Source organism: Coturnix japonica, chromosome W (genome assembly GCF_054131305.1).
Source record: "Coturnix japonica strain WE chromosome W, WE-NBRP24, whole genome shotgun sequence".
Lineage (NCBI taxonomy): Eukaryota > Metazoa > Chordata > Aves > Galliformes > Phasianidae > Coturnix > Coturnix japonica.
Window position 1 is genome coordinate 32,010,985 of NC_140701.1, and position 27,763 is coordinate 32,038,747.

General features: G+C 40.9%; 1 protein-coding gene and 1 pseudogene across 12 annotated transcripts in view; one reads left to right on the forward strand and one right to left on the reverse strand.

Moving 5' to 3' along the window:
- LOC146754699 (nipped-B-like protein) overlaps positions 1-27,763 on the reverse strand; it is a 251,490-nt gene that overhangs the window by 1,851 nt on the left and 221,876 nt on the right. For 10 of the 12 annotated variants that reach the window (XM_085527742.1, XM_085527738.1, XM_085527746.1 and 7 more), the window contains 11 exons: positions 10,550-10,690; positions 10,144-10,237; positions 9,884-10,038; positions 9,543-9,633; positions 5,547-5,720; positions 4,832-5,022; positions 3,640-3,747; positions 2,684-2,884; positions 2,149-2,295; positions 553-836; positions 102-276 (listed from right to left, as the gene is read on the reverse strand). In XM_085527742.1, coding sequence (XP_085383868.1) covers positions 102-276; positions 553-836; positions 2,149-2,295; positions 2,684-2,884; positions 3,640-3,747; positions 4,832-5,022; positions 5,547-5,720; positions 9,543-9,633; positions 9,884-10,038; positions 10,144-10,237; positions 10,550-10,690 — 1,761 coding nt within the window. Of the gene's footprint in view, positions 1-101; positions 277-552; positions 837-2,148; positions 2,296-2,683; positions 2,885-3,639; positions 3,748-4,831; positions 5,023-5,542; positions 5,721-6,361; positions 6,452-9,542; positions 9,634-9,883; positions 10,039-10,143; positions 10,238-10,549; positions 10,691-18,952; positions 19,334-27,763 lie in introns of those variants that run through there. The other 2 variants (XR_014939007.1, XM_085527748.1) reach the window with 2 other exon arrangements.
- Positions 12,033-13,026, forward strand: LOC146754700 (uncharacterized; annotated as a pseudogene).

A 27,763-nucleotide genomic window follows, 5' to 3' on the forward strand; every position in this document is an offset into this window, starting at 1 on the left:
TAACATTTTGAGATGTCTGTCCAATTCATCAGCATCTACTTTCAGATTGTGTTAGTTTGTTTAAAAGAGTTTTAAACTTTCTGCTGTGCAACTTTACTTACATCTAAATACTGTTTTACTATGCTCCTCTTCACTTCTTCAGTGATCTTAGAATTAGCCATATCACTCCGCAGAAAATCCAGAGTTTGTTTTGGATGGAAATGCACTCCTGCTTTCCTATTTATCGCTTTATCATAAACTTTTGCAGATTCAGATGGAGAATATTTCTGAATTTTACTGTTTAAAGAAAAGAAAAGTTTTTAAAAGGAAAATCCAAAACAATTTCAATGTAAAGCCTTTGAAATCTTCAAAATAGGCACTCATACTTTCATCACTCTGTATATAATAGACACAATGATAAGAAATTAAATAATTGCCCTAAGATAAAGTTTTATAAGGGAAAAATCCACTGCTAAAACAATTATTAAAAAGTTGATTTTTAACTAAACTTCCAACTTAATCCTTACAAAAAACTCATTAGATGTTAAGATCATACTATTAAAGTATCCTTACCTATCAGAGAATCCACAGAGATTCTTTAAGTGCTGTTTCAGCATCAAAAGTAATAATATGCCTTGGGAGACATTTGCAAATTCAATTAAAGGAGCTGAATTTTCTGGTAAACATTTCATCACCACATTTATATAATTTTCTTCATCAGAATCCGAATCAGAGTCTACTCGTTTCCGTAACCTCCGAGGTTTACAAGCCTCCTCTTCAATTTCACTACCACTGTCACTCTCAGCCTCTTCATCTGATGAAGGCTTGCTTTCCTTCTTTTTGTCTTTCACCATAGACTGTGAGACAGGGAAATTAATATACATTCCAAAATTAGGGTAAAGTAACATCATGTATATTTCTAAAAAAACTGTTCAAAATCATTGTTGACTGAAAACAGCAAGAATTCCCAATATCCCCAATTCTCAATAATCAAAAGATAAAAGTAATTTATGGCAAAAAGACCTTCAAATTGCCTGTCCCTCCCTCCAACCCCCACAAAAACTGATCAAAAGATCACTTTTTGCAAGTTGGATAGAACAGAAATGAGTGAAGCAACTGGCATATTTTTCTTAAACTGCTTGCGAGTTTTCTTTGCAGTGCCAGAAAAATAAAAGGCAGTATACAATAAATCAAGGAGAAAATTCCCTTTACATGTCACATATTTTTGTGCACTACATACATTTCCGTAAATACTTTGGTAAAGACCAGTCCAAGCCATTTTTAATCCTAACCGCAGTTAAAATTCTATGATATTAATTACACAGCTGACCAGAGAAATCCCAAGTGATCATGAACAGCTACTAAAAATCAGTTCTACTACTTGTAGCACCACAGAATTTCACTCTTGCATTATCACTACATATACTGTAACACAGAACTTAAGATGTCTCAGTATCTCATCCTTACTTTGCTGGGTCCTACACACTGGTGCCCAATCTGCAGAGCATAGTGTTTTTTTTCCAGCAGATTAAAATTCAACCTTGGTGGGGTAAGAACTCAAAGCAGGCTACTTTCCAGGCATCAAGTCTGAGTTGCAGTTAGTATCAGATTGGAAATTATTGAAATTGATTTGTTTCTTAACAGCTTGGACCTTTAACTGTAAAAGCTGTCCTGCCTGAAAAACAGCCTTTTTCATACAGGGTTGTGTATTAATATAACAGATATTATAGTATGACTGGAGTTTTTATATGCCGCCTTATGAAATTTCCTGCAGTAAACAATATATTTGAAAGCTATCAGATAACACACATGCAAGAACTTTACATCAAAAAGAATACCAAACCATATTTTATTATTAAAACAACCATAATAAACCAATACCTCCTGATGATTCCAGGTTCATGTACTTCCAGATGCAAGCAATTTATTAAAAAAATATTATGGAATAATAGGTATTAAATATTAAGATCTCATTTTTTAAAAAACTCTACTTTAATAATATAAGCAGCAATGTATGGAAAGTTTTCAAGTCACACCTTCCAGATCCAGGCCAGAACAGAAAGGGCCGTTTGATTTTTTTTTTAACTACTGGTTACAAAGTAATGCTTCTTGCGCTCCCTGAAAATTTGACCAAATTATAGTCAAGCTTATTAAAGTGAAGGCACATACCTCTTTAAATGACTGTAGTAGGTTGCTTCCAGAAACTGACAGCGTAATGTCTATATGATGCATTATAAACAATGGCTCTTCCTGTGTTTGATAAGGAAAACAGGCTAGATTGTCTGCTATGTATAAGAGCATATTCACCTCTGTTTTCTGAAAGTTAAAAGAAAACATTTAAGTGTACATATAAATACACATACAAATAAATTAGATTTATACACTTATCCCATGTTCTTAACAACATAGAGCAAAAAACAATCACAAATTCTATTTTAGAAACCTCCCACCTGACTCTAAAGAATATAAGCCATAGCTGAAGATACATAATTTCTGATCAATCCAATCTGGGTATAGGAAGATATAGAATGATGTGAAAGTAACAAATATCATATAGGTAAAAACCTCATATTACAAAGGAAAAGAAAACACATTAGGGAGATGAAACTAATTATGACAAAAATACTTGTAATGCTATATTTGATTTTTTTTTTAGATTTTTTTTTTTTTTAAAGTAAAGGAAATGTGAAAGTGTGATGCTTACTGCAGTATCATCAAAGAGGTTGAGTAAAGAAATTAGAAATGCTCGTCTGTGTTGACGGTTTCCTCGGATCATAGAGTACAGGTGCGAACACAACGCACTGGATGATTCATCAGGTCTAAAACCTCTTACAGGATCCTTTGTGCAGGTATTGATTGCTTGTTGTACCTGGTAAGACATTTTCATACCAGCCACTGCTTTCATCTGAAACGGAAAAGTATTTATTCAAACTATTACTTTAAAGCAGCAAAACAAAAGAAAATTTTTACAGTGGAAGATTAAACAAATGCCCACTTACACATTTTTAGCTTATTTTAGCTTATTTACTTTTAAGTGGTTGCTCATCTGAAGTTTAACTTTTAAATATGTACTGCAGCATATACTACCTCGAGTTGGCAAACAGAATAAATCAAAATTTATGGCAGAGAACAAAGAGTCTTGTGAACTGCTTTCACCATTCATTCTATGTTAAAAGCATACCTGCTAAACTGTTTAATAACTACATCCAGATATGCTAATTTAAGCTACTTACAAGAATGCTGAAACGTCCATACAGGAACAGAATATTTTACCAAGTATGTATGCTCATGTCAGCTATAGAGGAAACCAATACTTAGTCTATTTTAGTACAAACAGCACAGATTTACTTTTTTTTTTGCACATATCTTAGAATTTCCACCTGAAATCTATGCACTTACGTAATATTCAGTGTGAAAAAACTGAATCATAAATTAAAAGCAATTTTAGCCTAGCAGAAATTACTTCTATTTATTATATCCTATTACATCCTTTCTATTTCTAACAGTGGATCTCTGTACAGAGGAAAGTCAGGATCTTCTTTACTGCTTTATAAGTAATTGTTTGTTACTTTATAATCTATTTTCTGCAGCTGATGCATATTTAAGTGTTAAATCATCAGCAAACAGTATTCATCACAATTTTAAATTAGAATTACTTACATGAATGAATCCAGCATACTTCTTGTCAATTTCCACCAACTGCTGGTCAGCTTTGTTTCTCATAGAGGGCTCTGGATCTGTGCCCATAGCAATTAAGTATGGCACACACTTGAAAAAAAATAAATGACTGTTCAGTGTTATTATATCACCTCTTTATCACTCTGCCTTTGTTCCTCTATTACACTGTTGACCACATATTCTAACTACTCCAGAAACTAGGATAGGAAACTATGCAAACATAAGGTGGAATGGTACAAAGATGGTAACAGATATTCAAAAGGTTATTTATAAGGAAAACTCACCAATACAGATGCCTTTGCTGGGAAACGCTGAGGCAATCTCCAAGAGATGCTGGCTTAGTGGGGGTCAGCCCTTAAACGAGGTCTAGAGGAAGTGGAGTCAAGCTCCACCCTTTCCAGGAGCACAGCTAAATTTCTCTCACCTGTGTTCCCACAGCTGACCCAACACTTGCCTCAGCTGATTAATCAGAGGTTCAGGCTGTGATTACCAATTTCCCGTACAGCAACTTAACCACCTGACTACTTTTTGCAAGCAAATACTACAACATACAAGAGAGACCAGCATTATGATAGAAGTTGCATGAGGTTTTCAGTAGTATTCCTATTTTTCCTCAAACTCTAATGTCATTTTACACAACAAAAAAGGCCATTAAAAAAAACACAAAACCACACCACTTATGACTCAACACACATGATGACTGCATCATTAAAAATAAATATAAAACTTATGTAAGCAAAAAATAATGTACACGATGACTGAAGGCAGTTCTGACATTAGCTCTGGAATTTCATAGTATTTGGAGGATATAGAGATTGGGGCAGAGGCAAGATAACACAGTTTGCAGTACAGAGAATCAAAGGAAGAAAAAGGCCTGGCATACATATAAAATTTATACTTATAACAAAAATATCCAACATCCATTTGTAAGTGCTATTTAGGCACTGTTGGGACTTTTAAGTCTCAACCCCAAACCAAGAAAGTGTTCAGAATCTTAACGGCTAATCAACATAAAACATGTTTTGAAATATACTTACTATAAAGACCCCTTACTACAATAAGAAATTACTTTAACACAACTGAGAAGAGAAAAACTGAATTTTCTTCTAGAAAGTGTAAAAACTGCTGAAAACCTGAACAGCAACACCCACACCATCACAAAATCTTACCATACCTGAACAGGATGGATGAGACCCTGGTTTAATGTCAATGCAATGACATTTAGAGCAAAGTGGCGTACGCTGGACTGGGTGTGAAAGAAAGCCTCAAGGACCTGCTTGAGATATAGCTGCATGATAGAACTACTCATCCCTGAGGAAATATCACCCATTTCTTTCAGGTCTTCCTGTTTAGCTACTTTTTTCCCTGTAAAAAAGACAAAAGCAATAGCATGCTCACTACAATATAATCCACTTTTCCATTAATCAGTACTTTAAGCTTTACAATATATCCCATTTTCAGCTGTCTTAGAATGGGTTTACAATTTTCTGAAACATAGAACAATCTTAATAGTAAATATTTCTCAAGAAAACTAAAGATACAACCTTAAACTCTTGCTCTTAAAAAAAAGTCCACTTAAATACCTTATTATTTCTTATTTAGTATCTGTAAGTTAATCTTAAAGAAGACTTTGATAAAAAGTATTACTACCATCATTGCAGCAATTATGCATTCCAGATTGCTTCCAGGATTTATACATCTCAAAAGTTAATAAGCTGTGCTTCTCAATATACCTAAGCACATAATGGATTTTGAAGATTCTTCTAGTATACTTTGCATAAAAAAGTTATTGACAAAACAAGCTTAAGTGACTCAGTTCAAACATATGGTAATCGTAAGCAATAAAGCTGGATTTTGAATGTTTCATTAGCACAGACCTCAATACTTACAGTCTCTGTCTGCCTGCTGCATACGTGTATCCTCCTCTTGCAAGTAAGTCTGAAGATTTTTTAACACCTGGATCTTTAAGTTTACTGAACAGTTCTTATCTGAAAGAATACTGTTGTACAGAGTCTTTACTTCCTGTTCAAACATTAAGCTTGGGTGTTGTATAAATGCAAACCCTAAGGGGGGGGGGGAGGGGGGAAAAAGAAATATTCTACATTAATATCATCAAGCAGTTACATTTCTATTTTTTAAATCTTGCTTTAGAATTTAAAGTATGAAACATATTACCTCCCTGTAATGGAACTATTGAATCACAGCCCAAACCTTTGATTGATCACCTAGAATCATAGAATCACAAGAATGGAAAGAACCTACATGATCATCTAGTCTAAATCACTAAACCACATCACCTAGCTCCCTATCCAGATGGCTCTTCAACACTTCCAGAGCTGGTGACTCCACCACCTCCCCAGACAAACCATTCCAGTGCTTGATCACACTTTAAGAAAAAAAGTTCCTTCTTAAAACCAGTCTAAACCTCATCTGATACAATTTGTGGCCATTTCCTCAGGTCCTGTTTGTTGCCTGGTAGAAGAGACCAAGCCCCTCCTCATCACAACCCTTCAGGAAGTTGTAGAGTGTAATGAGGTCTCCCCCAAGCCTCCTCTTTTCCAGATGAAACAACCCCAACCCCCTGAGCCATTCCTCATAAGACTTACACACCAGACACCTGTAAGGTGGAATAATACAAAAGATGAAAATAATACAAAATGGATAACAAAAGATATTCAAATGGTTACATAGAAGAAAAACTCACCTTCAGTCTGGCTGGAAAACACTGAGGGTGGCTATCCAAACTCCACAGAAGAGCAATCTCAAAGAGACGCAGCCTTAGTGGTGGTCAGCCCTTAAATGAAGTCTAGGAGAGGTGGAGTCAAGCTCCACCCCTTCCGGGAGCACAGCTGAATTACCCTCACCTGTGCTCCCACAGCTGACCCGACACTTGCCTCAGCTGATTAATCAGAGGTTCAGGGTGTGATTACCAGTTTCCCATACACCCCTCACAAGTTTAGTTGCCCTTTTCTGGACACATTCTAGGGCCTCAATATCATTCTTGTAGTGAGGAGCCCAAAACTGAACGCAGTAAGCACCTAAGGCACACACTGAACACCTGAGGCAATAACTAAGTCAGCTGAGGGAGCACAGGTGAAGGCAATTCACCTGTGTGACCAGAAGGGGTGGAGCCTGGCTCCACCTCTCCTAGACCCCATTTAAGGACTGACACTAAGGAAAGATCTGTTTCTGGAGACTATTCCCTTTAGAGCTTTTTTGTGAGCTTAAGACATAGATGAGTATTTTCATTTATTTCCAATTATTGTTTTCCTCCATGTTAATCTTTTTAGCTATGCAAACTGTAGATATCAGTCTAATCACGTTACTCTTTATTTTTGTTGATTTTACACTTCTAGTTACTAGAACAGCTTTTCTAGTCCAAACAGCATTTTTTTTTTCTACAGATGTCATCTGAAATTTATAAGGAGTTATATTAGCTGCAATAGCAATACTCTTGATAAAGGCAGGGTGCCATTTCAGGGGCAGCTGCAGTAAGGAGTTAGGCAAGTTTGGATCATCCAGTGTAGTGGCCTGAATCTGAATGGGTGAGAGCTCTTTAAAGAACCTGTAAAGAGCATTTTTAATAGTATGGGTTTTTTTTGTTTTTTTTTTCCTATATATTTGGAGAAAAATATTCTGCAGACTTAGCCTTGGCAAAGAATTGGCCATTCTAAGTCAGAGAAGTCTTTATGTCATAGAAACTCTGATCTGAATTAGTGACTATACATACAGTTTTAGATTGCTGCTGACAAACTTTCATGGTATATCATAAACATAGTAACGGGAATGCTATAACTTTAACTATTTGCATATTTTTTTTAGACTGCTCAAGGAAAACAAATGTTAAGTGTCTTTTTCATGATGGTATGAAACTAATATTCTGAATGAGCAAACAGAAATCGTAAAAGAATGGGGATTAGAAAAAGTGAAAGCAAAAAATTATGCAATGTATAAAAGAGGCTGTTACAAAGTGAAGACTGAGTCAGTTTTTAAAAAACTAGTTCTGTGCACTGAGGAAAGACAGCGCAGGTGAAGGTTAACTGTATATTCCTGATGAAAAACAACATCTTGTTGTGGTCTTTTAAAGACTGACTTCCCATCTTGGGGCTGCAGTCACACTATTTTTCTTCATACTTTTGTTTTTCAGTCTGTTGAAAGTAAGAATTGAACTTGGTCGAATAAGCCACTGCCTGTTTGATACTTATAGGCTTAGCTAAAGTTACTAACAAAATGTTATATTCTTGACTTGCCTTGCATACACATTAAGAACAGAACCATAACCAGGCTTCAAAAGATTTATGGTTAAACATAATCCCTGTAGAACTGTTAGGTTGTGGCTTGAACTGGTGATTGAGCACTTAATGAAGGTGTGTGGTCGGTCCAGGGGGCACAGGCAGATTATTTCTAGCTGTGACCAGAAGGGGTGGACCCAGGGTGGAGGTACCCTGGGCTTGTGTGAGGGCCGGCCACAAAAAGGAGAGCATCTCTTAGACACAGTCTACTTTCTGATGAGGAATGCTGCATAGCTAGAGATCCCCTTCACCAGTTGAGAGAATTTTAGTTGTTTTTTTTTTTGTATAACAATGGTCCTACTTGTAAATGTTTTTCCTGGTATTGTCAAGAGCCTGTTAGAAGCGATTTTGCTTCTGTGAGCAGACTGATCCCTCAACAGGAGTGAGGCATCCCAAAGCAAAAGCTGTACCTGTTAAGCATCCTTACTGAAAGGACGCTAAATTACTGATAGGAAAATAAATATTCTTTATATAACATATTTACTGTCTATAAATGTTAAAATAGCTTTCTGGCTATTTTTACCTTATTGCTGCACACAAATGTTGAAAAATGTAACAACTTAGCTCAATTACCAGCTTGTAAAATGGGTCTTTGCCCTGTCTACCATGCAGCTACATGTACAACAGTTAATCTCAAAATGGAACCAGTATGTAGAAAAGATCAATCTATCACTCAAAACACTTGTCTGAGGTTTAATTAAAATGAAGAGTGATATGCTTATAGAGGAAAAAATAATCTGAACTTACTGATAGCCACCTACACCTCCTCCCCTTCCACTAAACTGGTCACAGTTCAGTCTGTAATTTAGCAATGTTTTTGGCAGTATAATATGGTCAGAATCCATAAAGCAATCACATCTATGGTTAGCATGGCTAACCGTAGCCCATTTCCTATATAGGGTAATTAATGTGGACAAATGACAAAAAGCATTGTACAGCTTGATGTAATGCCAAAAAAATCCTCCAGAACAACATAGCATTGCTATGGCGGAATGTGATATGCACCACTCAATTGCAGTTCACTCACTAGTTCAAGTGACTGATAGACCATACTGATGCCTTCAAATAGAGAATTTATTTAATACTGAAATACAGCCAAAATGTTAAAACAGTAATATTTAGGTTATGACATCTCAATGCCTTATGAAATTTCATAGAACAACTCCCTGATTGCTATAAACTCATGGAGTTCTCCTGTAGAAGATCTGGCCCTGAGCCTTAAATCGCAAGATTTTTTCAGATTTTTTTTTCGCTATACTTTAAGCATGCCTTGAGAAATTAAAAACAAGATTTGGAAGTAAAAATTACTTGCATGTGGAAGAAAAATAAGGAGTATCTATTACTTTGGAAGTCTACTACTTTTTAAAACTAGGGCACATATCAAAAAGGATTTCACTGTTAAAAGCATTCACTCTGTTGCAGTATACAACTAGAATCCTTTTGACCACATTTCTCTAGCAATTTCTCAAGTAAAATATGTAGTGAAGCTGATTTTAAACAAACTTCTCTGTTACTGTACAAATACATGAATTCCTGTTATAATGCATGGATATTTACCATAGCAGAATAATAAAAATTGTTAATATTTCTTACCCAGTCCAATAATGGCTTTTGTCTGTACTTCTTCATCTGAATGCTTTGTAAAATACATCAACAGTTCAAGCACTTTATCCTTGATGTTAACCTGAGTAAATTAAAAAGACTATTTTCATCTTCAAATTGTTATTTTTTTAATCTCTTACAAAAAACACAGATGTCAAAAAGAAAAGGAGAAACAATCTGCACAGTTTTTGCACATATTTACAAATTAAAAAAAAATATTGTATGCATTATGAAAGATACAGCATTAAGAGACTAGGAATACTGTGCTTTCAAATAAGCATATTGAATGTTTCACTTTTATGACTTGGAAAGTTAAATACAGGATATTTTACCTTACTGTTGCCTTTAAAATCTTCCTGATCAAAATCAAAATGCCGACATAATGCTCCAACAGTGAAAAGTGATCTAAGCAGTGCTGGTTTATTGGCTGTGAGTACTGTACTGTTGGGGTCTTCTTGGTGTTGACTTTTTAATTTTGAAAGTGCGCCTACAGTAAGATAAAAGTTTTAATCATAGTATTTAAACACAGTGCATCCCTAAGACTTGCAGCCCAAACTGAGATGTGAAACTTGCATATTGTGACTTCACTTACCATAGTATCTATTAAAACAGGCCCACACAAATTTATAGTTCTGAGTGACCTTGTTCACAACAGCCCCAAGACAGCTCACACAATGCTGAACAACCTAGGAGCAAGAAACAACAAATAGCTCTAGAAAAAATTCAAATTCTATGTAGAGAACCAAAACAAACTAACAGTTTATTTCATAGCCTGCTCTGTAAACCTGCCCGAACTCATAACCATTAAAATATGGCAGCAACACATTAAAAACTCCAGTAAACCGGAAATGCTTTTTTTTCTGTTGTTCCATGGCTCATCAGTTCTATGACCAGCATAAGCAATTTCATAATGAAGAAAAACTTTTATTTAATCAAAATAATGTATTTTGCAGTGTGAAACTGAATCAACATTTGAATATTAGCACTTAAAAACTTACCGCCATGCCATATTTGATGATGAGTTTCATGAGGTCTTCCTCAATAGTGGCAAGGAAAGTCTCACTTGGGTGCTCCATTAGTGGCACTACAAGCTCTAAGATTTTTGCAACGTTGCAGATCACCATGAAATCATTCTGTGTCTGAAACAACAGTATTTACAACGTTTAACTGTAACTATGAGGGTTGCTCTGAAAGTAATGCTTCCTCTTTTACTATGGCAGCCCAAGATGTCAGAGGTGGATGGTGGTGTTATGGAAGCAGAGGTTGAACTTTTTTACCGATGTCCCATTCCATGTTGTTGTAGTGTGACAAAATGGTGTCTGACATGGAAGTGCCTATGAAGGAAAAGGGCACCAGTGATATTCAATGATGCTTGCTGAATGTTTATGGAGACCAAACAATGGAAGTGAGAAGAGTGAGGGGTGGGTGGTGTGTTTCAGCAGTGGTGACAGTGGATCATCTCTGCTGATGCAGGTTTTTATAATCATGGCATGCTCGTGAAAATGCATAGCTAATAGTGGTGAGTACATTTGGTAGAGCAAATTCTCAGATACAAAATAATGTTGCTGTGCTCTTTGTATCCGTTGTAGTTTTCATGGAAATAAATAGGAGGCATTAATTTTGGAGCAACCTACATATAAAAAATATACACTGAGAGTCAAAAGCCCCCGCTCTTGCATTAGATATGACTAAGGTATTTAGTAGAATTTAGATATGTAAGATTTAGAAGGCTTTTTATACAGTTTACTTCTGATATTAAGTTACTTGTTATGAAAGTATTATTTTATTTTTAAATGGAACCTCTCTAGAAGCATAGCTTTACTTTTTATCAAGGCTGTGTGTGCACTTGAAAAATTTTGATCTTGATAATTTTATTTTTTTAGCATCCTATATATATTTCTCTATATATAAATATATATATATGTATATATAATATAATATATATAATATATATTTATATTATATATAAATATATATATAGATATATAGATAGATTTATATCTACAGAATGCTTCCTGATGCACACTAGAGAATGCACAACACCTGGCAACAGGTATCAGCAACAAAAGTTGTGCTATGGCTGAATGTGGCTTAAATAAAATATACACTAATATAGAAATTAAAGTTATTACTTGTATGGGAAATCACAGCTTGAACCACTGATTAATTAGCTGAGGCAAGTGTTGGGTCAGCTGCGGGAGCACAGGTGAGAGTAATCTAGCTGTGCTCCCGGAAGGGGTGGACTTCGACTCCACCCCCTCTGAGACCTCATTTAAGTGCTGACCACTACTGAGGCAGTATCTCTTGGAAATTGCTCCCTAGTGGAGACTGCCTCAGCTATCTGGTCCAAGCATTGACATTGGTGAGTTTTCTTTACTAATAACCTTTGACTATTTGTCACCATTTTGGTTTACATCTTCATATTAGCCACCTTTACATTTGACGAGCCAGGCAGTGTAACCTGTGGACATGGGAAAAAAGATGTCTTTCTTGTGGAATATGTTTAGTTGGTTCAAGGGGGAGAAGGCCACTCCTTTAGGAAAGATCCTTCCTGGGCAAATCCCAGGATTCATGGGATCCCCATATTTCCAACTCGTGACTATTATTGAACAATGGCGTCCCTTACGGATAGTGGACAACATGTCCCCATTTTGTTTAACTGAATATTTTCAAGGATTACATAAGGACATACTTACTACCAGAGAAAGACAAATGGCCGCGTCTATAGTAGCCTGGCCCTTACTAACTGCTTTAAATCAAGCCGAAATGAGCTGAAATGATATTGAGCATGAAAATCAATTATTAAAGGCTCGAATTGAAAAGCTAGAAAGCGAGCTCGGTTTATTAACAGGGAAAAATCCATCTTTTTTTCCACCAAATCCCCAAATTAGATATATTACAATGAATGATGAACAAGATCCTAAAACAACAGATCAGGACAAAGTCACCAAAGCTGATCTGGAGGAACCACCTAAGGCGGACTTATTAGAAGTCCGTCCTGTGGTGACTCAAAAGACAAAAACGATCCAGGACCAGCCAACAGGGGTGCCACCAGATCAATGGCCCCCTGCCGAGTCTTACCTACACGTAACAGCCCGCCCCTGCACACCTACAGAACTCATGGATTTGGTTCAGCGATTTAGACAAAGGCTGCGAGAAAGTGTTCCGGCCTGGCTGTTGCGTCTATGGGATTCAGGGGCAGAAAGTGTATTAATTAGCGGACCTGAGGTATCTAAACTAGCAACTATAACCATCCATCCTGCCATTAGGCAAAGTTATATGAAGGAACCCAGTTCCCTGATGAAAATCATTCAGTCATAGATTGGTGATGGCTGCATGCCGCATGGTATGGTCAAATAAATCTGACGTACTGGTAAACACGGGCATGTGGTCTTCCATGGAGGACCTTCAAAATTATATATGGGCATGCAAGAAGCCATTTATGAAGATACATTCGATAGCCCTGATATGGTAAAATTTTCTGCAGGGATGAGGGACCTAATATTGCAACAAGCTCCCTCACATATGTATGGAACATTAGTTTCCATATTAAATCCATTGGTGGCTTCGAAAGCAGCAGTTCAACAAGCTGCTCAGTTAGTAGCGGATCTGGGGGAGACAGAGCGTTTAAGAGCTAAGCGCAATATTAGGGTAATAGAAGATGCAGAGGTCTTTCCAATAACTCAAACTAGGAAACCAGCCCTGCGAACCCCTCAGTCGGGACCTATAAGAGTGTCCTGAAAACAAATGTTTGGTGATCTTCTTTGGGCAGGCGTTCAATTTACAAAAATTGATGGCCAGCCTAACCATGTCCTCCTTCAGCTGTGGAAGCAGCTGAAGGATGAACAAAAATTTCAAAACTGTCCTAAAAGACCAAGGATAAGAATTGTAGAACGACAGCCAACAGTAACTTGGAACTTAGAAGATTTCATTGTTCCTAGTAGAAAAAAGAAGCTGCCTCAAGTGTCTCGGGCTACGATATGTAAGACTTCAGAGGTAAAAGATTTGAACCTAGCCCAATTCATGGCATGACAAGGGACGTCAGTTCTCCTAGGGCCTCCAGATGGGACTGGAGGCCCAATGTAGAATTAACAATATATTGGTCCCGGAAAAATGTACAAAAGTTTATGGCCCTAGTGGATACCAGGGCTGAAACATCCATAATATATGGAGATCCAACGAAATTCAAAGGCAATAGTGATGATTGGAGGTTTTGGGGGACAGACCATTCCAGTCACCCAAACCTGGGTAAAATTGGGGGTTGGGTGCCTCCCACCACGGGAGTATAAGGTATACATTGCCCCAATTCCAGAGTATATATTGGGGATTGACATCTTGTGGGGCCTGGCTCTCCACACAACGGTGGGGGAGTTCCGGCTCCGACAGAGATGCATTAGTATCCGAGCAATACTTGTGTGCCACGGTGGCACAAGTGGTAGGAATGCCGCCTTGCAACACCAGGGCCCGGGGTTCGAATCCCCCCTGTGGTACAAGTGGTAGAAGTGCCGCTCTGCAGCACAGAGGCTCGAATCCCGGGAGTTGGACTTGATGACTTCTAAGGTCCCTTCCAACCCGCACGAGACTATTACTATTACAATACAAACAATATTGAGAGGTCATGCCAAACATGAGCCTATTTCTCTGCCGAAGCCACGCTGGATTACTAATGTAAAACAATATAGACTCCCGGGTGGGCAGGACGAAATAACAAAAACAGTGCAGGAGTTACAGAGAGTGGGTATATAAGGCCTGCACATAGCCCATACAACTCCCCAATATGGCCAGTACGAAAGCCGGATGGAACATGGAGGATGACAGTAGATTATAGAGAATTGAATAAGGTCACGCCGCCCATTCATGCAGCCGTACCCAATATTGCCTCCCTAATGGACACACTAAGCAGAGAAATTAAAACATACCATGTAGAGAGTGTTTTTTACAGCTAGCTGAGAAGGGTCGTAAACACGGTGCAGTTAATCAAGCAGCCATGCCACCTGCAAGGACAGTGAGATCAACAGGATGCCCTGGGATGGTGAGAAACTAACCATGGTTTTGTGAACTCGGCAAGGGAGTAACTTTCAGGATGATAACAACAAGCTGTTAAGATACTCGGGGATGGTATATAATTGGGAACCAATGATGAGCTCTACTTTTGCAATATGTATGAGCTAATTATCCGTATTATAAAGGTACACGCAGCCAAGGAATAAACGAGAATAGCTGATCATATGTCAATGACAGGTGTGGTCGTCTGCTTTTCTCCCGCCGTTCTGCAACAATTGGTGACCCCGACATGGCCTACCAGGAAGGATCGCAGTAGCGAAGGTGTTCGGATCCTTAAGCAGCGGGGATAGCATGAGCCAGGAAAAGAAGGTGCAGGTGCTCTACGTGACCTTATAGAAGGGCCTAGCCGATACGGGCCGCCGACATCCTTTAAGGCTGCAACAGCGCGCTGACAAATAGGTATGGGAAGGCAAGCGGTTTATGAATTATTTTCTTGCTTTTTAAAAAAAAGGTGTCAGGTATTTTCTTGCTTTTTGAAAAAAAAGAGTCAGGTTAAGGGGACAGACTTGCAAAAGGATCTCCCCGAGTTATTAGTGTATGGGTATGCTAAAGGGTTATTTCAGAATCCGCATTTAGTGTATGATCTTGCTGAGTGGCGTAAATTTGGAGATGCAATTTTTCAGGGAATATTAGATGGGGATAAAACAGCTAAAAAATGCGGGAAGTGGTGGCGTGTGGTTTATAATGATTTGTTGCTACATCAGGCAGAAAAGGAAGCGGCAGAACAAGCTAGTGCTGTGCAGGGGAGGAATAAGAATTATAATGAATGGTCAGATTGCCCTCGACCCCCCTTTGCAATGAGCCGCTCCCTGGGGCACAGAGTGACCTGGCGGAGGCCGTCGCGCGGGAGCGGGGGGGGGCTTGGGCTGCGCTGGTGCGGGCTTGTTTAGAGTCGGGAGATGGTGAGGCGTTGGAAGCGGTGCGACAGGTGGTGCTGCCGGGGGGGTATTCGGCTAATGCTGCAGGTGGGACACAGGCTGCTATCAGTGCTTTAGGTTGGAAGTTGTTGTCACAATTGCGTCCTACGGTCAGTCAGTTTGGAGTAAAAAGTGAGCCAGCGAGACAGATACTGGATTATATCTGGAGTACTCAGGTTTTGTTGCCATCTGATTGTCGGGCTATAGCTAGGCTGATTTTTTCGCAGCACGAACAACTGCTATTTAATGCTTATTGGGAAGAGATGTGCCAACAGAGCATTGGGATATTTAGGCAGCCCGGAGATCCCTTGTATAATGTAACCATCGAAGAACTTTTAGGGGTGGGTCCTTTCATCCAGACGGAGGCCCAGGCTTTATTAGGACCAGCTAAATGTAGGGAGTCAATGTATCTGGCCAGGCAGGCTATGAATAAGATCAAGGTGCCAGGTGGGCTGCCGTCTTATATGGGAATCCAGCAGGGAAGAAATGAGGATTTTGGAGCATTTCTAGATAAGGTAGCTGGAGCCATAGAGAAGGCTGGAGTACCAGAGTACATGAGGGAAATAATGCTAAAACATTGTGCACTTCAGAATTGTAATGCTACAGCTCGTGGCATTCTAAGTACTTTGAGGAGTAACTGGACAATAGAGGAGGCGTTAGACAGATTATCGAGTGTGCCCACGGGGGCTCAGGCTTTCATAGTTGAGGCTATTAAAGAGCTAGGGGCAGGATTAAAGGCACAGGCTGAGGCTTCCCAGAATCAAGTGTTAGCAGCTCTTGCACCCTTACAAGCGTCTGCGGTAACCAGTGCAGGCCCAAGCACCTCTTTTAAATGTTTCCGGTGTGGCGTTAAGGGACATTTGCGACGGAATTGCCAAGCTGTCGGTGTGTGGTGCCAGAACTGCCGCTCGGACAACCACAACACCGTCACCTGCCGTCGCCGGTCAAGAAACCTCCAGCTCAGCGCAAGAAAGAACAGCGGCCGCGCTCCGACACAAGCAGCCGTTCCCAGCCAGCGGCCGCCTGCCCCCCCGCACACGTCTCTCGCCGCGTTGTCGGTCTCTACGGCCCCCCCGCCCTCTGCTCCGCCCACGTCGTTCTCTGCGCCTCGCAGTGCCGCCCCCCCCTCGTCGTGCGCGGCTGCGTCTGTGCAGCCCGTGTATAACGTGCTTAAAGACGCGGATGGACCGAAACCAGAGGATCGTTGTGACCCCGGTCCTGTAGATCCAGAAAGAGAATCGGACGCATTTCCTCCTGATGATACTTTGTTTGGAGCAGGAATGACAAATTTCCCTACAGCGTACTGTGATGTCTTAGAGCAAGGCAGAAAAGAAACAATATTAAGGGGTGATGCTGACACGTTGCAAACCTTTCCTAATCAGGTCCCCCATTTGGAATCCCTGCCTTGTGAGGCAGTGAAGGAGCTAAGGGAGTCAGTGAGAACATACGGAGTTCAGTCAGCCTTTACATACAATCTTTTGGTTGCAAACAGTGACAGTTGCGCTATGACCCCTCACGACTGGAAAACTGCGTTAAGAATGATCCTCTCTGCTATGCAATACGCTGTGTTTATGATTGAATACCAGCTACATAATTTGACTGATACCTCTTTGCCTCAAATTGGGACACATCCATGTGGCACAGCACCTCTTCAACTGTGTCAGACAAATGTCACTCACGTTCCTGAATTTGGCCGTCTAAAATATGCACATGTAACGATAGATACTCATTCTTCTTACATATTTGCCACAGCACATACAGGTGAACACAGTCATGACACCCGTAAACACTGGTTATCTGCTTATGCTGCTATGGGAATCCCACATACTACAAAAACAGATAATGGGCCTGCATATACCTCTAAGGCCACTTGAACTTTCCTCCAAGAAGGGGGTGTTAAACATACTACAGCCATTGCTCATTCTCCCACTGGACAAGCTATCACTGAGCACATTTATCAAACACTGAAATCCATTAAACAAAAAAGGGGGAATATGGGAGACACACTACAAGAAATATTATGCAAGGTTTTGCTTGTTTTGCTTGTGCTGAATTTTTTGAAAATATTATGTAAGGTTTTGCTCGTTTTGCTTGTGCTGAAGTTTTTGAATCATGTTCATACAGATACAGCTTATGTGGATTGTCATTTTGAGGCTTCCCCAGTGCAAAAGGAACAGCCTATGGTTAATGTTTGGAATATGGCCACAGGACTTTGGGACTGTTCCCTACCACTGACAATTTGGGGTTGTGAATATGCTCGTATTTCCACAGGGACTGGCCCTACGTGGGTTCCAGCATGATATCTTCGGTCTCATCTGAAGGCAGAAAATAGCATCCAGCCTTTATAGTAATTGTAATTGTGTGTTTCTTACTTAGTGGTATTGCTTTGTAACTTGCTGTGTTATAGATATTATTAGTAATAGTCTGACATAGTGTGTGATAGTGATAGAACTAGAGGGAATGGTTTTAAGCTGCATCAGGGGAGATTCAGGCTGGACATTAGGAAGTATTACTTTTCGGAAAGAGTAGTCAGGCATTGGAATGCACTGCCTAGGGAGGTAGTGGAGTCACCGACCATGGGAGTGTTCAAGAAACGCTTGGATGTGGCACTGAGGAATATGATTTAGCCAGGAAGTATTGCTAATGGTTGGACTAGATGATCTTCTAGGTCTTTTCCAACCTTGATAATTCTGTGATTCTGTGATTTTCTGTTTTATCAATGCAGTCTCAAGATTTAGATTTTAAAGCATTAGCTAGGATGTTGTGTGCTTCTTCTATTTTAGTAATAGATCAGATGAGTATTAAACAGGATTTGATCTAATCAATGCTAGAATCTACAGGAATAGCTCTTTTAATGTTTTAGTACTGTTTGGTTATGATGTTATTAGCCTATTAGTTAGCTTTTCTTAATTTGCAAAGACAAAACCTGGAAAGGAATCCCAGGCAAAGAGATGACCCTGTATCATAGAACGGATACCTCTTTTACATCCAATTAATTGGGATCTGAAAATATAACCATGCATCATTTTAGACAAAAGTGCACGCTAATAGAACTAAATTTGATAGTTTATTCTGTTTTCCAAGCAGATGTTCCACTTGGGCTCTATATCACGCACTGGCCATGCGGATATGGTGTACAACTGGAAGAAATCCTTCAAACCCTGAATGCAGGAGAGAATCTGTGATGGGTGAGAGAGGAAAGGTGCACCTTGAAGCAGGGGACGCCCTGCTGGCACTACCTGTCGCATCCACCACCAACATGGCTTGCTGTTTCTCAAGGGTCAATAAGTATTAATGCCCCTAGTGATACTTTAGTACATTTGTCCTCTAAAATTGGTTCTATTTGACATGCTATTCCATTAAATTGTGCGATCATTAATCAATTATTAGCCCGGATAACTCAGTTGGTAGAGCATGGTTATGAGCATCCTAAAAGCATTTATTGCACAAATTTTAGTGGTCATTAAAATCAATATATTAGAGTATATGAAAATTGAAGACTTTTCCTGATCAGTTACAGATTAGCACAATGGGACCCTCACGGATTTATTTTCAGGTTGCAGAAACTTAGGTTGCAGTACAAACATGTTTGTTCTTTTTAGTAGGTAACAGTAATGTTGTTAAGTTGTATTTGACTTGTCTCTTTTTTCACTTTTAGAGTATTGTCAATCGAGGCCTTGATTGAGTTATAATAGTTATGTTATTAATTTAAGTAGTGTTGCTATTCTATAGGCAGTATTGTAAGAAGAATTCTACGGAGCGTCAGTCATGGATCCAGACGAGAAGTTCACAGAACAGCAGCTACGAAACAGGATAAAACTACATGAGAACTGACTGAACAAATGAACTGAACTGCTTGTTAAATATGATTAATCGGTTGTTAAATCAAACCCTTTTTCATCCTAAAAGAAAACGGGGGAAATGTAGAGAGTGTTTTTTACAGCTAGCTGAGAAGAAGTCGTCTGCTTTTCTCCCGCCGTTCTGCAACAATACCACTGTGTCCTGGATTTAGCAAACGCATTCTTCAGCATTCCAATCAATGAAGAATCACAAGACCAGTTTGCTTTTACATGGGAGGGCAGGCAGTGGACTTTCCAGGTCCTACCGCAAGGGTACGTGCATTCTCCCACCTATTGTCATAATTTAGTGGTGCGTGACCTGGCTAATTGGGAAAAGCCAGATAATGTCAATTTATATCATTATATTGATGACCTCCTGTTAACATCCAACTCTTAGAGGCAGTAGGACAAGCAGCAGATTTGTTGACAACTTATCTGCAGAAAAGAGGGTGGGCTATAAACCCACAGAAGGTGCAAGGTCCAGGGTTATCTGTGAAATTCCTGGGAGTAGTTTGGTCGGGGAAAACCAAAGTACTACCCAGTGAGGTAGTAGATAAGGTTCAGGCATTTCCAGTCCCTATGACATCTAAGCAGCTGCAAGAATTCTTAGGTATATTGGGGTATTGGCGCTCCTTTATACCTCTTTTGGCGCAGCTATTGAGGCCATTGTATAAACTCACTAAAAAGGGCCAATCATGGGATTGGGGGAAGGTAGAACAGGATGCTTTTCAACAGGCAAAACTGGCAGTTAAACAAGCTCAGGCACTGGGTATATTTGATCCTACCCTCCAAGCTGAATTAGATGTTCATTTTACTCAGGATGGTTTTGGCTGGGGCCTGTGGCAATGCCAGAGTTCTGTTTGAACCCCCATTGGATTCTGGTCTCAGGTTTGGCATGGAGCAGAGCAAAGATATAGCATGACTGAGAAACAGTTATTGGCTGCCTATTCGGCATTGCAAGCAGTAGAGCCAATAATGCAGACAGCAGAAGTCATAGTAAAAACTACATTACCAATCCAGGGGTGGGTAAGGGATTTGACCCACCTTCCTAAGACAGGGGTGGCCCAAGCACAAACGGTAGCATGATGGGTTGCCTATCTGAGTCAGAGAAGTAGTCTGTCTTCATCTCCACTTAAAGAAGAACTACAGAAAATCCTAGGCTCAGTGACATATCACAGTAATGCACCAAAAGAACCGATGGTTGCTCCACCAGAGAAGAGTCCCGTTCAGGTAGGAAGATATTCTATTCCTGAAGATGCCTGGTATACGGATGGATTGAGCAAAGGCAACCCGAGTAAGTGGCGAGCGATAGCATACCATCATCCCTCTACTGAGACACTCTGGTTTGATGAGGGGGATGGTCAGAGCAGCCAATGGGCAGGATTGCAAGCTGTGTGGATGGTTATAACTAAAGAACCTGGTGACAGTGTCCTGAACATCTGTACAGATAGTTGGGCTGTGTATTGGGGGCTCACTCTTTGGATTGTGCAGTGGGCTACCCAGGAATGGACTATCCACGCCCGACCGATTTGGGGTAAAGACATGTGGTTAGATATATGGAATGCAGTCAAACGCAGGACAGTACGTGTCTACCATGTCTCCGGTCACCAACCCCTGCAGTCACCAGGAAATGATGAAGCTGACACACTGGCCCGAATCCGATGGATTGAGAACTCACAATCTGAAAATATTGCCTGTTGGTTACATTAGAAACTACGACATGCTGGACAAAAGATTATGTGGGCAGCCGCTAAATCATGGGGGCTGCCTGTACAACTATCTGATATCGTCCAAGCATGTCAGGATTGCGACGCTTATCAAAGATGAGACCAAGACCGTTGCTTGAAACAACATCCCATATTGCTAGAGGATACAGTCCTCTTCAAAGATGGCAGGTTGATTACATTGGGCCCCTCCCTCGATCTGAGGGGGCGAGATATGCCCTGACCTGCGTCGACACCGTAAGTGGACTGCTGCAAGCCTATCCAGTGCCAAAAGCAAATCAAGCGTATACCATCAAGGCACTTACTAAATTGATGCCTACCTATGGGACACCTCAAGTTATCGAGAGTGACCAAGGGACTCATTTTACTGGTGCAATGATACAGCGCTGGGCAGAAGAAAACAACATCGAATGGTGATTCCAACTACCATATAATCCAACAGGGGCAGGCCTTATTGAACGTTACAGTGGTATCCTCAAGGCTGCCCTGAAGACAGACTCCTAGTCCCTGCAGGGGTGGACAGAAAGGCTATACAAAATCCTGTGGGACCTGAATGAAAGTCCTCGAGATGGCAGACCCAGTACCCTAAAAATGCTGCAGACTATATGGGCCTCCCCTCTTAGGATCCAAATTACGGGTACTGATAATCAGGTAAAACTGCAGGTTGGTAATGAAAATAATCTTATGCTCCCTGCCCCTGAAAATCTAGAACCAGGAGTCCATAAGATAAATTGGCCCTGGAAGGTGCAGGTAGGACCCAAGTGGTGCGGCCTACTTGCACCTTGGGGGAGATTATTGGAGGTGGGAGGTTCAGTAACCCCCTCTGTGATAGGTACATGGCCTACTGACATTGTGGTCAATACTCCGATCTTCATTGCTAAAGGGACACCTATCATGTCCTTATGGCAAATTAAGACTCCTCCTCTGGTGCCAGATATAGTTATACAGCCACAGATATCTGGCCAGAGGGTATGGTATCGGCGGCCGGGGTATAATCCGGTACAAGCAGAAGTATTGACCCAAGATAAGAATACGGCCTGTATCTTGCCTTGGAGGGTGGACCTTCCCCTCCTAGTACCCTTGAAACATTTGTATTACTCTCCCTAAGACTCTAAGCCTCTAGGACCATCACAGGATAATTCGTTTGGACTGATGAAATGCAGATAGACTTGCACCTTAAATGGCTTGTCTCCAGTAACATCTATCAAGCACTCGCCCACAGAAGATCATGAACACCCATCAAATCATCACTCAAATTATATCAACATTTATGGCGATGGGAAAATTGTATCAGTGTCGCGTTGGGTCTCTGTAATAGGGAAAACTCACCCAATCATTGGTTCATGCTGTGAAGAGGTGGAGTGTATGGGAAATCACAGCTTGAACCACTGATTAATTAGCTGAGGCAAGTGTTGGGTCAGCTGTGGGAGCACAGGTGAGAGTAATCTAGCTGTGCTCCCGGAAGGGGTGGACTTCAACTCCACCCCCTCTGAGACCTCATTTAAGTGCTGACCACTACTGAGGCAGCATCTCTTGGAAACTGCTCCCTAGTGGAGACTGCCTCGGCTATCTGGTCCAAGCATTGATATTGGTGAGTTTTGTTTACTAATAACCTTTGACTATTTATCACCATCTTGGTCAACATCTTTATATTAGCTACCTTTATACACCACCTTTACATTACTGATCTGCATAATCATTAAAAAAGGGAGCCTACAAACAGGAGGGGATTCTGCTCTACAAGGGTAGATAATGGCAGGATAAGAGGAAATGTTTTTAAGTTGAGGGAGGGAAGATTTAGGTTGGATATCTGGGGAAGTTCTTCACTATGAGAGTAGTGAGGTGCTTTAACAGGCTGCCTGGAGAGGCTGTGGATGCCTTGTCCCTGGAGGTGTTCAAGGCCAGGTTGGATGGGGCCCTGGACAGCCTGGTCTAGTATTAAATGTGGAGGTTTTATGACCCTGCCTGTGGCAGGAGGTTGGAGCTTTGATGGTCCTTGAGGTCCCTTCCAAATCAAGTCATTCTATGATTCTTATGTATTGTAAGTGAGGAATCTTTGAAGACATTTAATATATTAAATGTACATCCTGATAGAAATTGACTGTTTTGACAAATCAGGCTCGCTTATTGCAGTAATACAAGACAGACTATATTCACAGCTGAAGCTGTGGAGCAAGATAAATGACGTGAGAAAGCAAGGCTGAGAACCAAGGATGTTTCCAGAAGAAGAGAAAAACAAAGTCAAGTAAGCTGCATGATAGCCACATGATGATGACCCTGATTGGAAGGGCACGTGGCTAGGAATGATTGATTGGATAAGCACCTGCATGCGCAGTTAAGGAGTGTTTGTGGAATGTTTTGTTGATTTGTAAAGGTGGGTGAGAAAGTTAAAAGAGAGGACTTGTGAATGTATATAAGGGATGTAAGAACCTGTAATAAATGATTTGGATCATTCACATCTGAGTCTTTGCTTCAGATGCTGCAACTAATCATGATAATTCTCATATGCTACTAATTAACATATTCAAGCTGACAGCAGTGAATTTATTCTACAATCCATCTCAACTTCTGTAAGTACAAAACTGATGTAACCTACTTAAGAGTTGTTGAAGCAAGTAAATAAACAGTATAGGAAAGAGGTATCTGATTAATCAGAAACAGCTTTAAAAAAGGCTGTTGTAGATGTGCTTAGAGAATGTTACAGGGACGAACCCAGAAAATACTAGGATATACCTATTCTCAAACTTGTCCTTTCATGGGTAGCTGACGTAATGTGATAGAGTGCTGCTGCTCACTCACTCAGACACGCTCTTCCTTTAGCTGTGGCTGCATGATCTGCCCTGCTCCTTCCAGATCAGGGATATGTTACAACCTTCACTGAGCCAACTGTACTAATCAAAATAGCAGAAAGCTCCACAGAGTTTCAAAGGAGGGGTGTTAAACAAGCATTATAGCTCTACCATTTTTTTGAGCTAAACTATCTTATAGGGGCACACAATAAAACAGACTTGCATAAGTGGAAGCTAGGGACAACAGAGGTTAAGTGCTAAAGAGGACAGAGCAAAACATTTTGCTTGTGATATATTTGCTGTAAGTTAAATCATCTTGTCTCATAGAACCATACCTTTAATCTTAATTTCATGTTAAATCTTAACTGCTTTAATGGCTGTAACTGTAAAATACAACAATTTCAAAAATATTGTAACAAGTGGAAAAAATAATTTTCAGTGAAAACAGTAGAGGTTTCAGTTTCATTTACCTGTAAAATGTGAGGAATGGAATTTTAGAAACCACAGAGATCGTTAAAAGACCTAGTATCATTAAAAGATATGATACTGTGTGTACCTTCTGCAATTTTGCTGATAACACACCAAGCTGAACGGTGAAATTGATGTGATAGAAGGAAGGGAAGCCATCCAGATGGACTGGGACAGGCTCAAAAAGTGGGCCCATAAGAACCTCTGAAGTTGAACAAGGTCAGGTGCAAAGTGCTGCACTTGGGTTGAGGCAATCCCAGATATACATACTAACTGGGGGAAGAACTCCTTGAGAACAGCCCTAAGAAGGATTTGGGGGTTCTGGTGGACAAAAAGCTGGATGTGAGGCAGTAGTGTGTGCTTGCAACCTGGAAGGCCAATGGTATCCTAGACTGCATCAATGGTGGGGGGGGGGCAGCACAGCAAGGAGAGGGAGGGATTGTCCTGCTCTGCTCTGCCTTTTAAAGGTCCCAACTGGAGAACCACATCCAGGCCTAGGGCCCCCCATATAAGAAGAATGCAGACCTGTTGGAGCAAGACCAGAGGAGGCATTAAAGATGCTCAGAGGGCTGGAGCACCTCTCATACAAACAATGAGGGAGTGGGGGTGTTTAGCTTGGAGAAGAAAAGGCTTCATGGGGACCTTACTGTTGCCTTCCAATAGTTAAGGAGAACTTATAAACAGGAGGGAAATCGACTTTTTACACGAGTAGACGGTGAAGAGAAGGAGAAGGGGGAATGGTTTTAAACTAAAAGAGGGGATATTTAGATTAGACCTTAGGAGGAAATGTTTACTCTGAGGGTGGTGAAGCACTGGAACAGCATGCCTAGAAAAGCTGTGGGTGCCACATCCCTGGTGGTGGTCAAGGCCAGGCTGGATGGGGCAACCTGATCTAGTGGGTGGAACAACTCTCCCCATAGCAGAGGTGTAAGAGAACTGTAAAATCATGGCCTGAACCTCTGATTGACCACCTGAAGTGAGCAGTGAGTTAGCTGTGGGAGCACAGGTGAAAGCAATTCACCTGTGTAACAGGTCTACTAGACCCCATTTCAGGGCTGACTGCCACTGAGGAAGAATCTCTCTCTAGAAGTCACTCCTTGGAGTCTTTTTAGGCAAGCCCAGGACACAAGTAAGCTTTCTGTTCATTTCTGATTATTTGTCTCTAATGCGATAATCTTTCCAGTCTAACTTCACTTTGATAGAGTTCAGACTTTGGTAAAGGTGCATTAGCATCCAGGCGGTACAGGAAATATTGAGAGGCCATATGAAGCACGAGATTATTTGCCTGCCAAAACCGTGCCAGATTACTAATGTAAGACACTATAGGCTCCCAGGTGGGCAAGATGAAATATCAAGAACAGTGAAGAAAGTAATAAAAGCTGGCATTGTAAGACCTGTGCACAGCCTATATAACTCCCCCATATGGTCAGTGTGAAAGTCAGATAGAACATGGAGAATGACAGTGGATTATAGATAATTAAATAAGGTCACACTGCCCATTTGTGCAGCTGTAGGGAGATAAAAATCTACCATTGTGTCCTAGATTTAGCAAATGAGTTCTTCAGTATTCCAGTAGCTAAAGAATTGCAAGATCAGTTTCCGTTTACATGGGGAGGCAGGCAATGGACCTTTCAGGTCCATTCGCCATCATATTGCCATAATCTAGTGGTTCGTGACCTGGCTAATTGGAGAAAACCTGATAACGTTAACTTGTATCATTATATTGATGATCTCCTGTTGACATCTGACTCACTAGAGGCAGTAGGACAGGCGGCAGATTCGTTATCTACCTATCTGCAAGAAAGAGGATGGGCAATAAACCCTCAGAAGGTGCAAGGTCTGGGCCTGTCCGTGAAATTCCTGGGGGTAGTTTGGACTGGAATGACCCGAGTACTACCCAGTGCTGTAATAGTTAAGGTTCAGGCATTCCCAATCCCTACAACACAAAACATCTGGCAGGAGTTCGTAGGTATTTTGGGATATTGGTGTTCCTACATACCTCATTTAGCGGAGCTGATGAGACCATTATACAGACTCACGAGAAAGGGACAGCTATGGGACTAGGGGAGAATGGAACAGGATGCTTTTTGACAGGCAAAACTGGAAGTTAAACAAGCCCAGGCACTGGGTGCATTTGATCCTACCATCCCAGCTGAGTTGGATGTTCATATTCAATTAGAATGTCTTTGGCTGGGGCCTGTAGCAATGCTCTGGTTCTGTTCAGACCCCCACTGGATTCTGGTCTCAGGCCTGGCACAGAGCAGAAGAAAGATACAATATGACAGGAAAAACAGTTACTGGCTGCCTGCTCCTCGTTACAGGTGGTAGAGCCAATAACCTGAATGGCTGAAATCATAGTTAAGACCACTCTGCTGATACAGGAGTCAGTGAATAATGTGACACAACTTCCTAAGATGGAGGAGACCCAGGCACAAATGGTGGGATGATGCTATCTATCTCAGCTAGAGGAGTAGTCTGCCTTCATCACAATTAAAAGAAGAACTTGAGAAAATCCTAGACCCAGTGACATATCATAGTGATGCACCAAAAGAAACATTGGTTGCTCCACCAGGGAAGAGTTCTGTTCAGGAGAGAAAATATCCTATCCCTGAAGATGCCTGGTACAGGGATGGGTCTGGTAAGGGCAAGCTGAGCAAGTGGAGAGCAATAGCATACCATCCCTCCACTGAGACAATCTAGTCTGATGAGGGAGACAGTCAGAGCAGCCAATGGGCAGAACTGTGAGCCATGTGGATAGTTATAACCAAGGTACCTGTTGAGGGTATCCTGAACATCTGCACAAATAGCTGGGCTGTGTACCGGGGGCTCACTCTTTGGCTTGCACAGTGGGCCACCTAGCAATGGACTATCCATGCCCAACCAATCTGGGGCCAAGATATGTGATTAGACACAGGATTGTGTGTGTCTACCAGGTTTCTGGTCATCAGCCCCTACAATCACTGGGAAATGACAAAGCTGATACGCTGGCCCGAGTTTGATGTATTGAGAATTCACCATCTGAGAACATTGCCTGTTGGTTACATCAGAAGCTACGGCATGCTGGACAAAAGACAATGTGGGCAGCTGCTAAAGCATGGGGGCTGCCCATACAGCTATCAGAAATCACCCAGGCATGCCAAGACTAAGATGAGACCAAGATCGTTGCCCAAAACAACAGCCCACATTGCTAGAGGATACAATCCTCTCCATTGATGGCAGGTTGATTACATTGGGCCCCTCCCTTGGTCTGAGGGGGGATATGCCCTGACCTGTGTCAACACTGCAAATGGGCTATTGCAGGCCTATCCAGTACTGCAAGCAAACCAGGCATGTACCATCAAGGCACTTACTAAACTGATGTCTGCCTATGGGACACCATAAGTCACTGAGAACAACCAAGGGACTCAACTG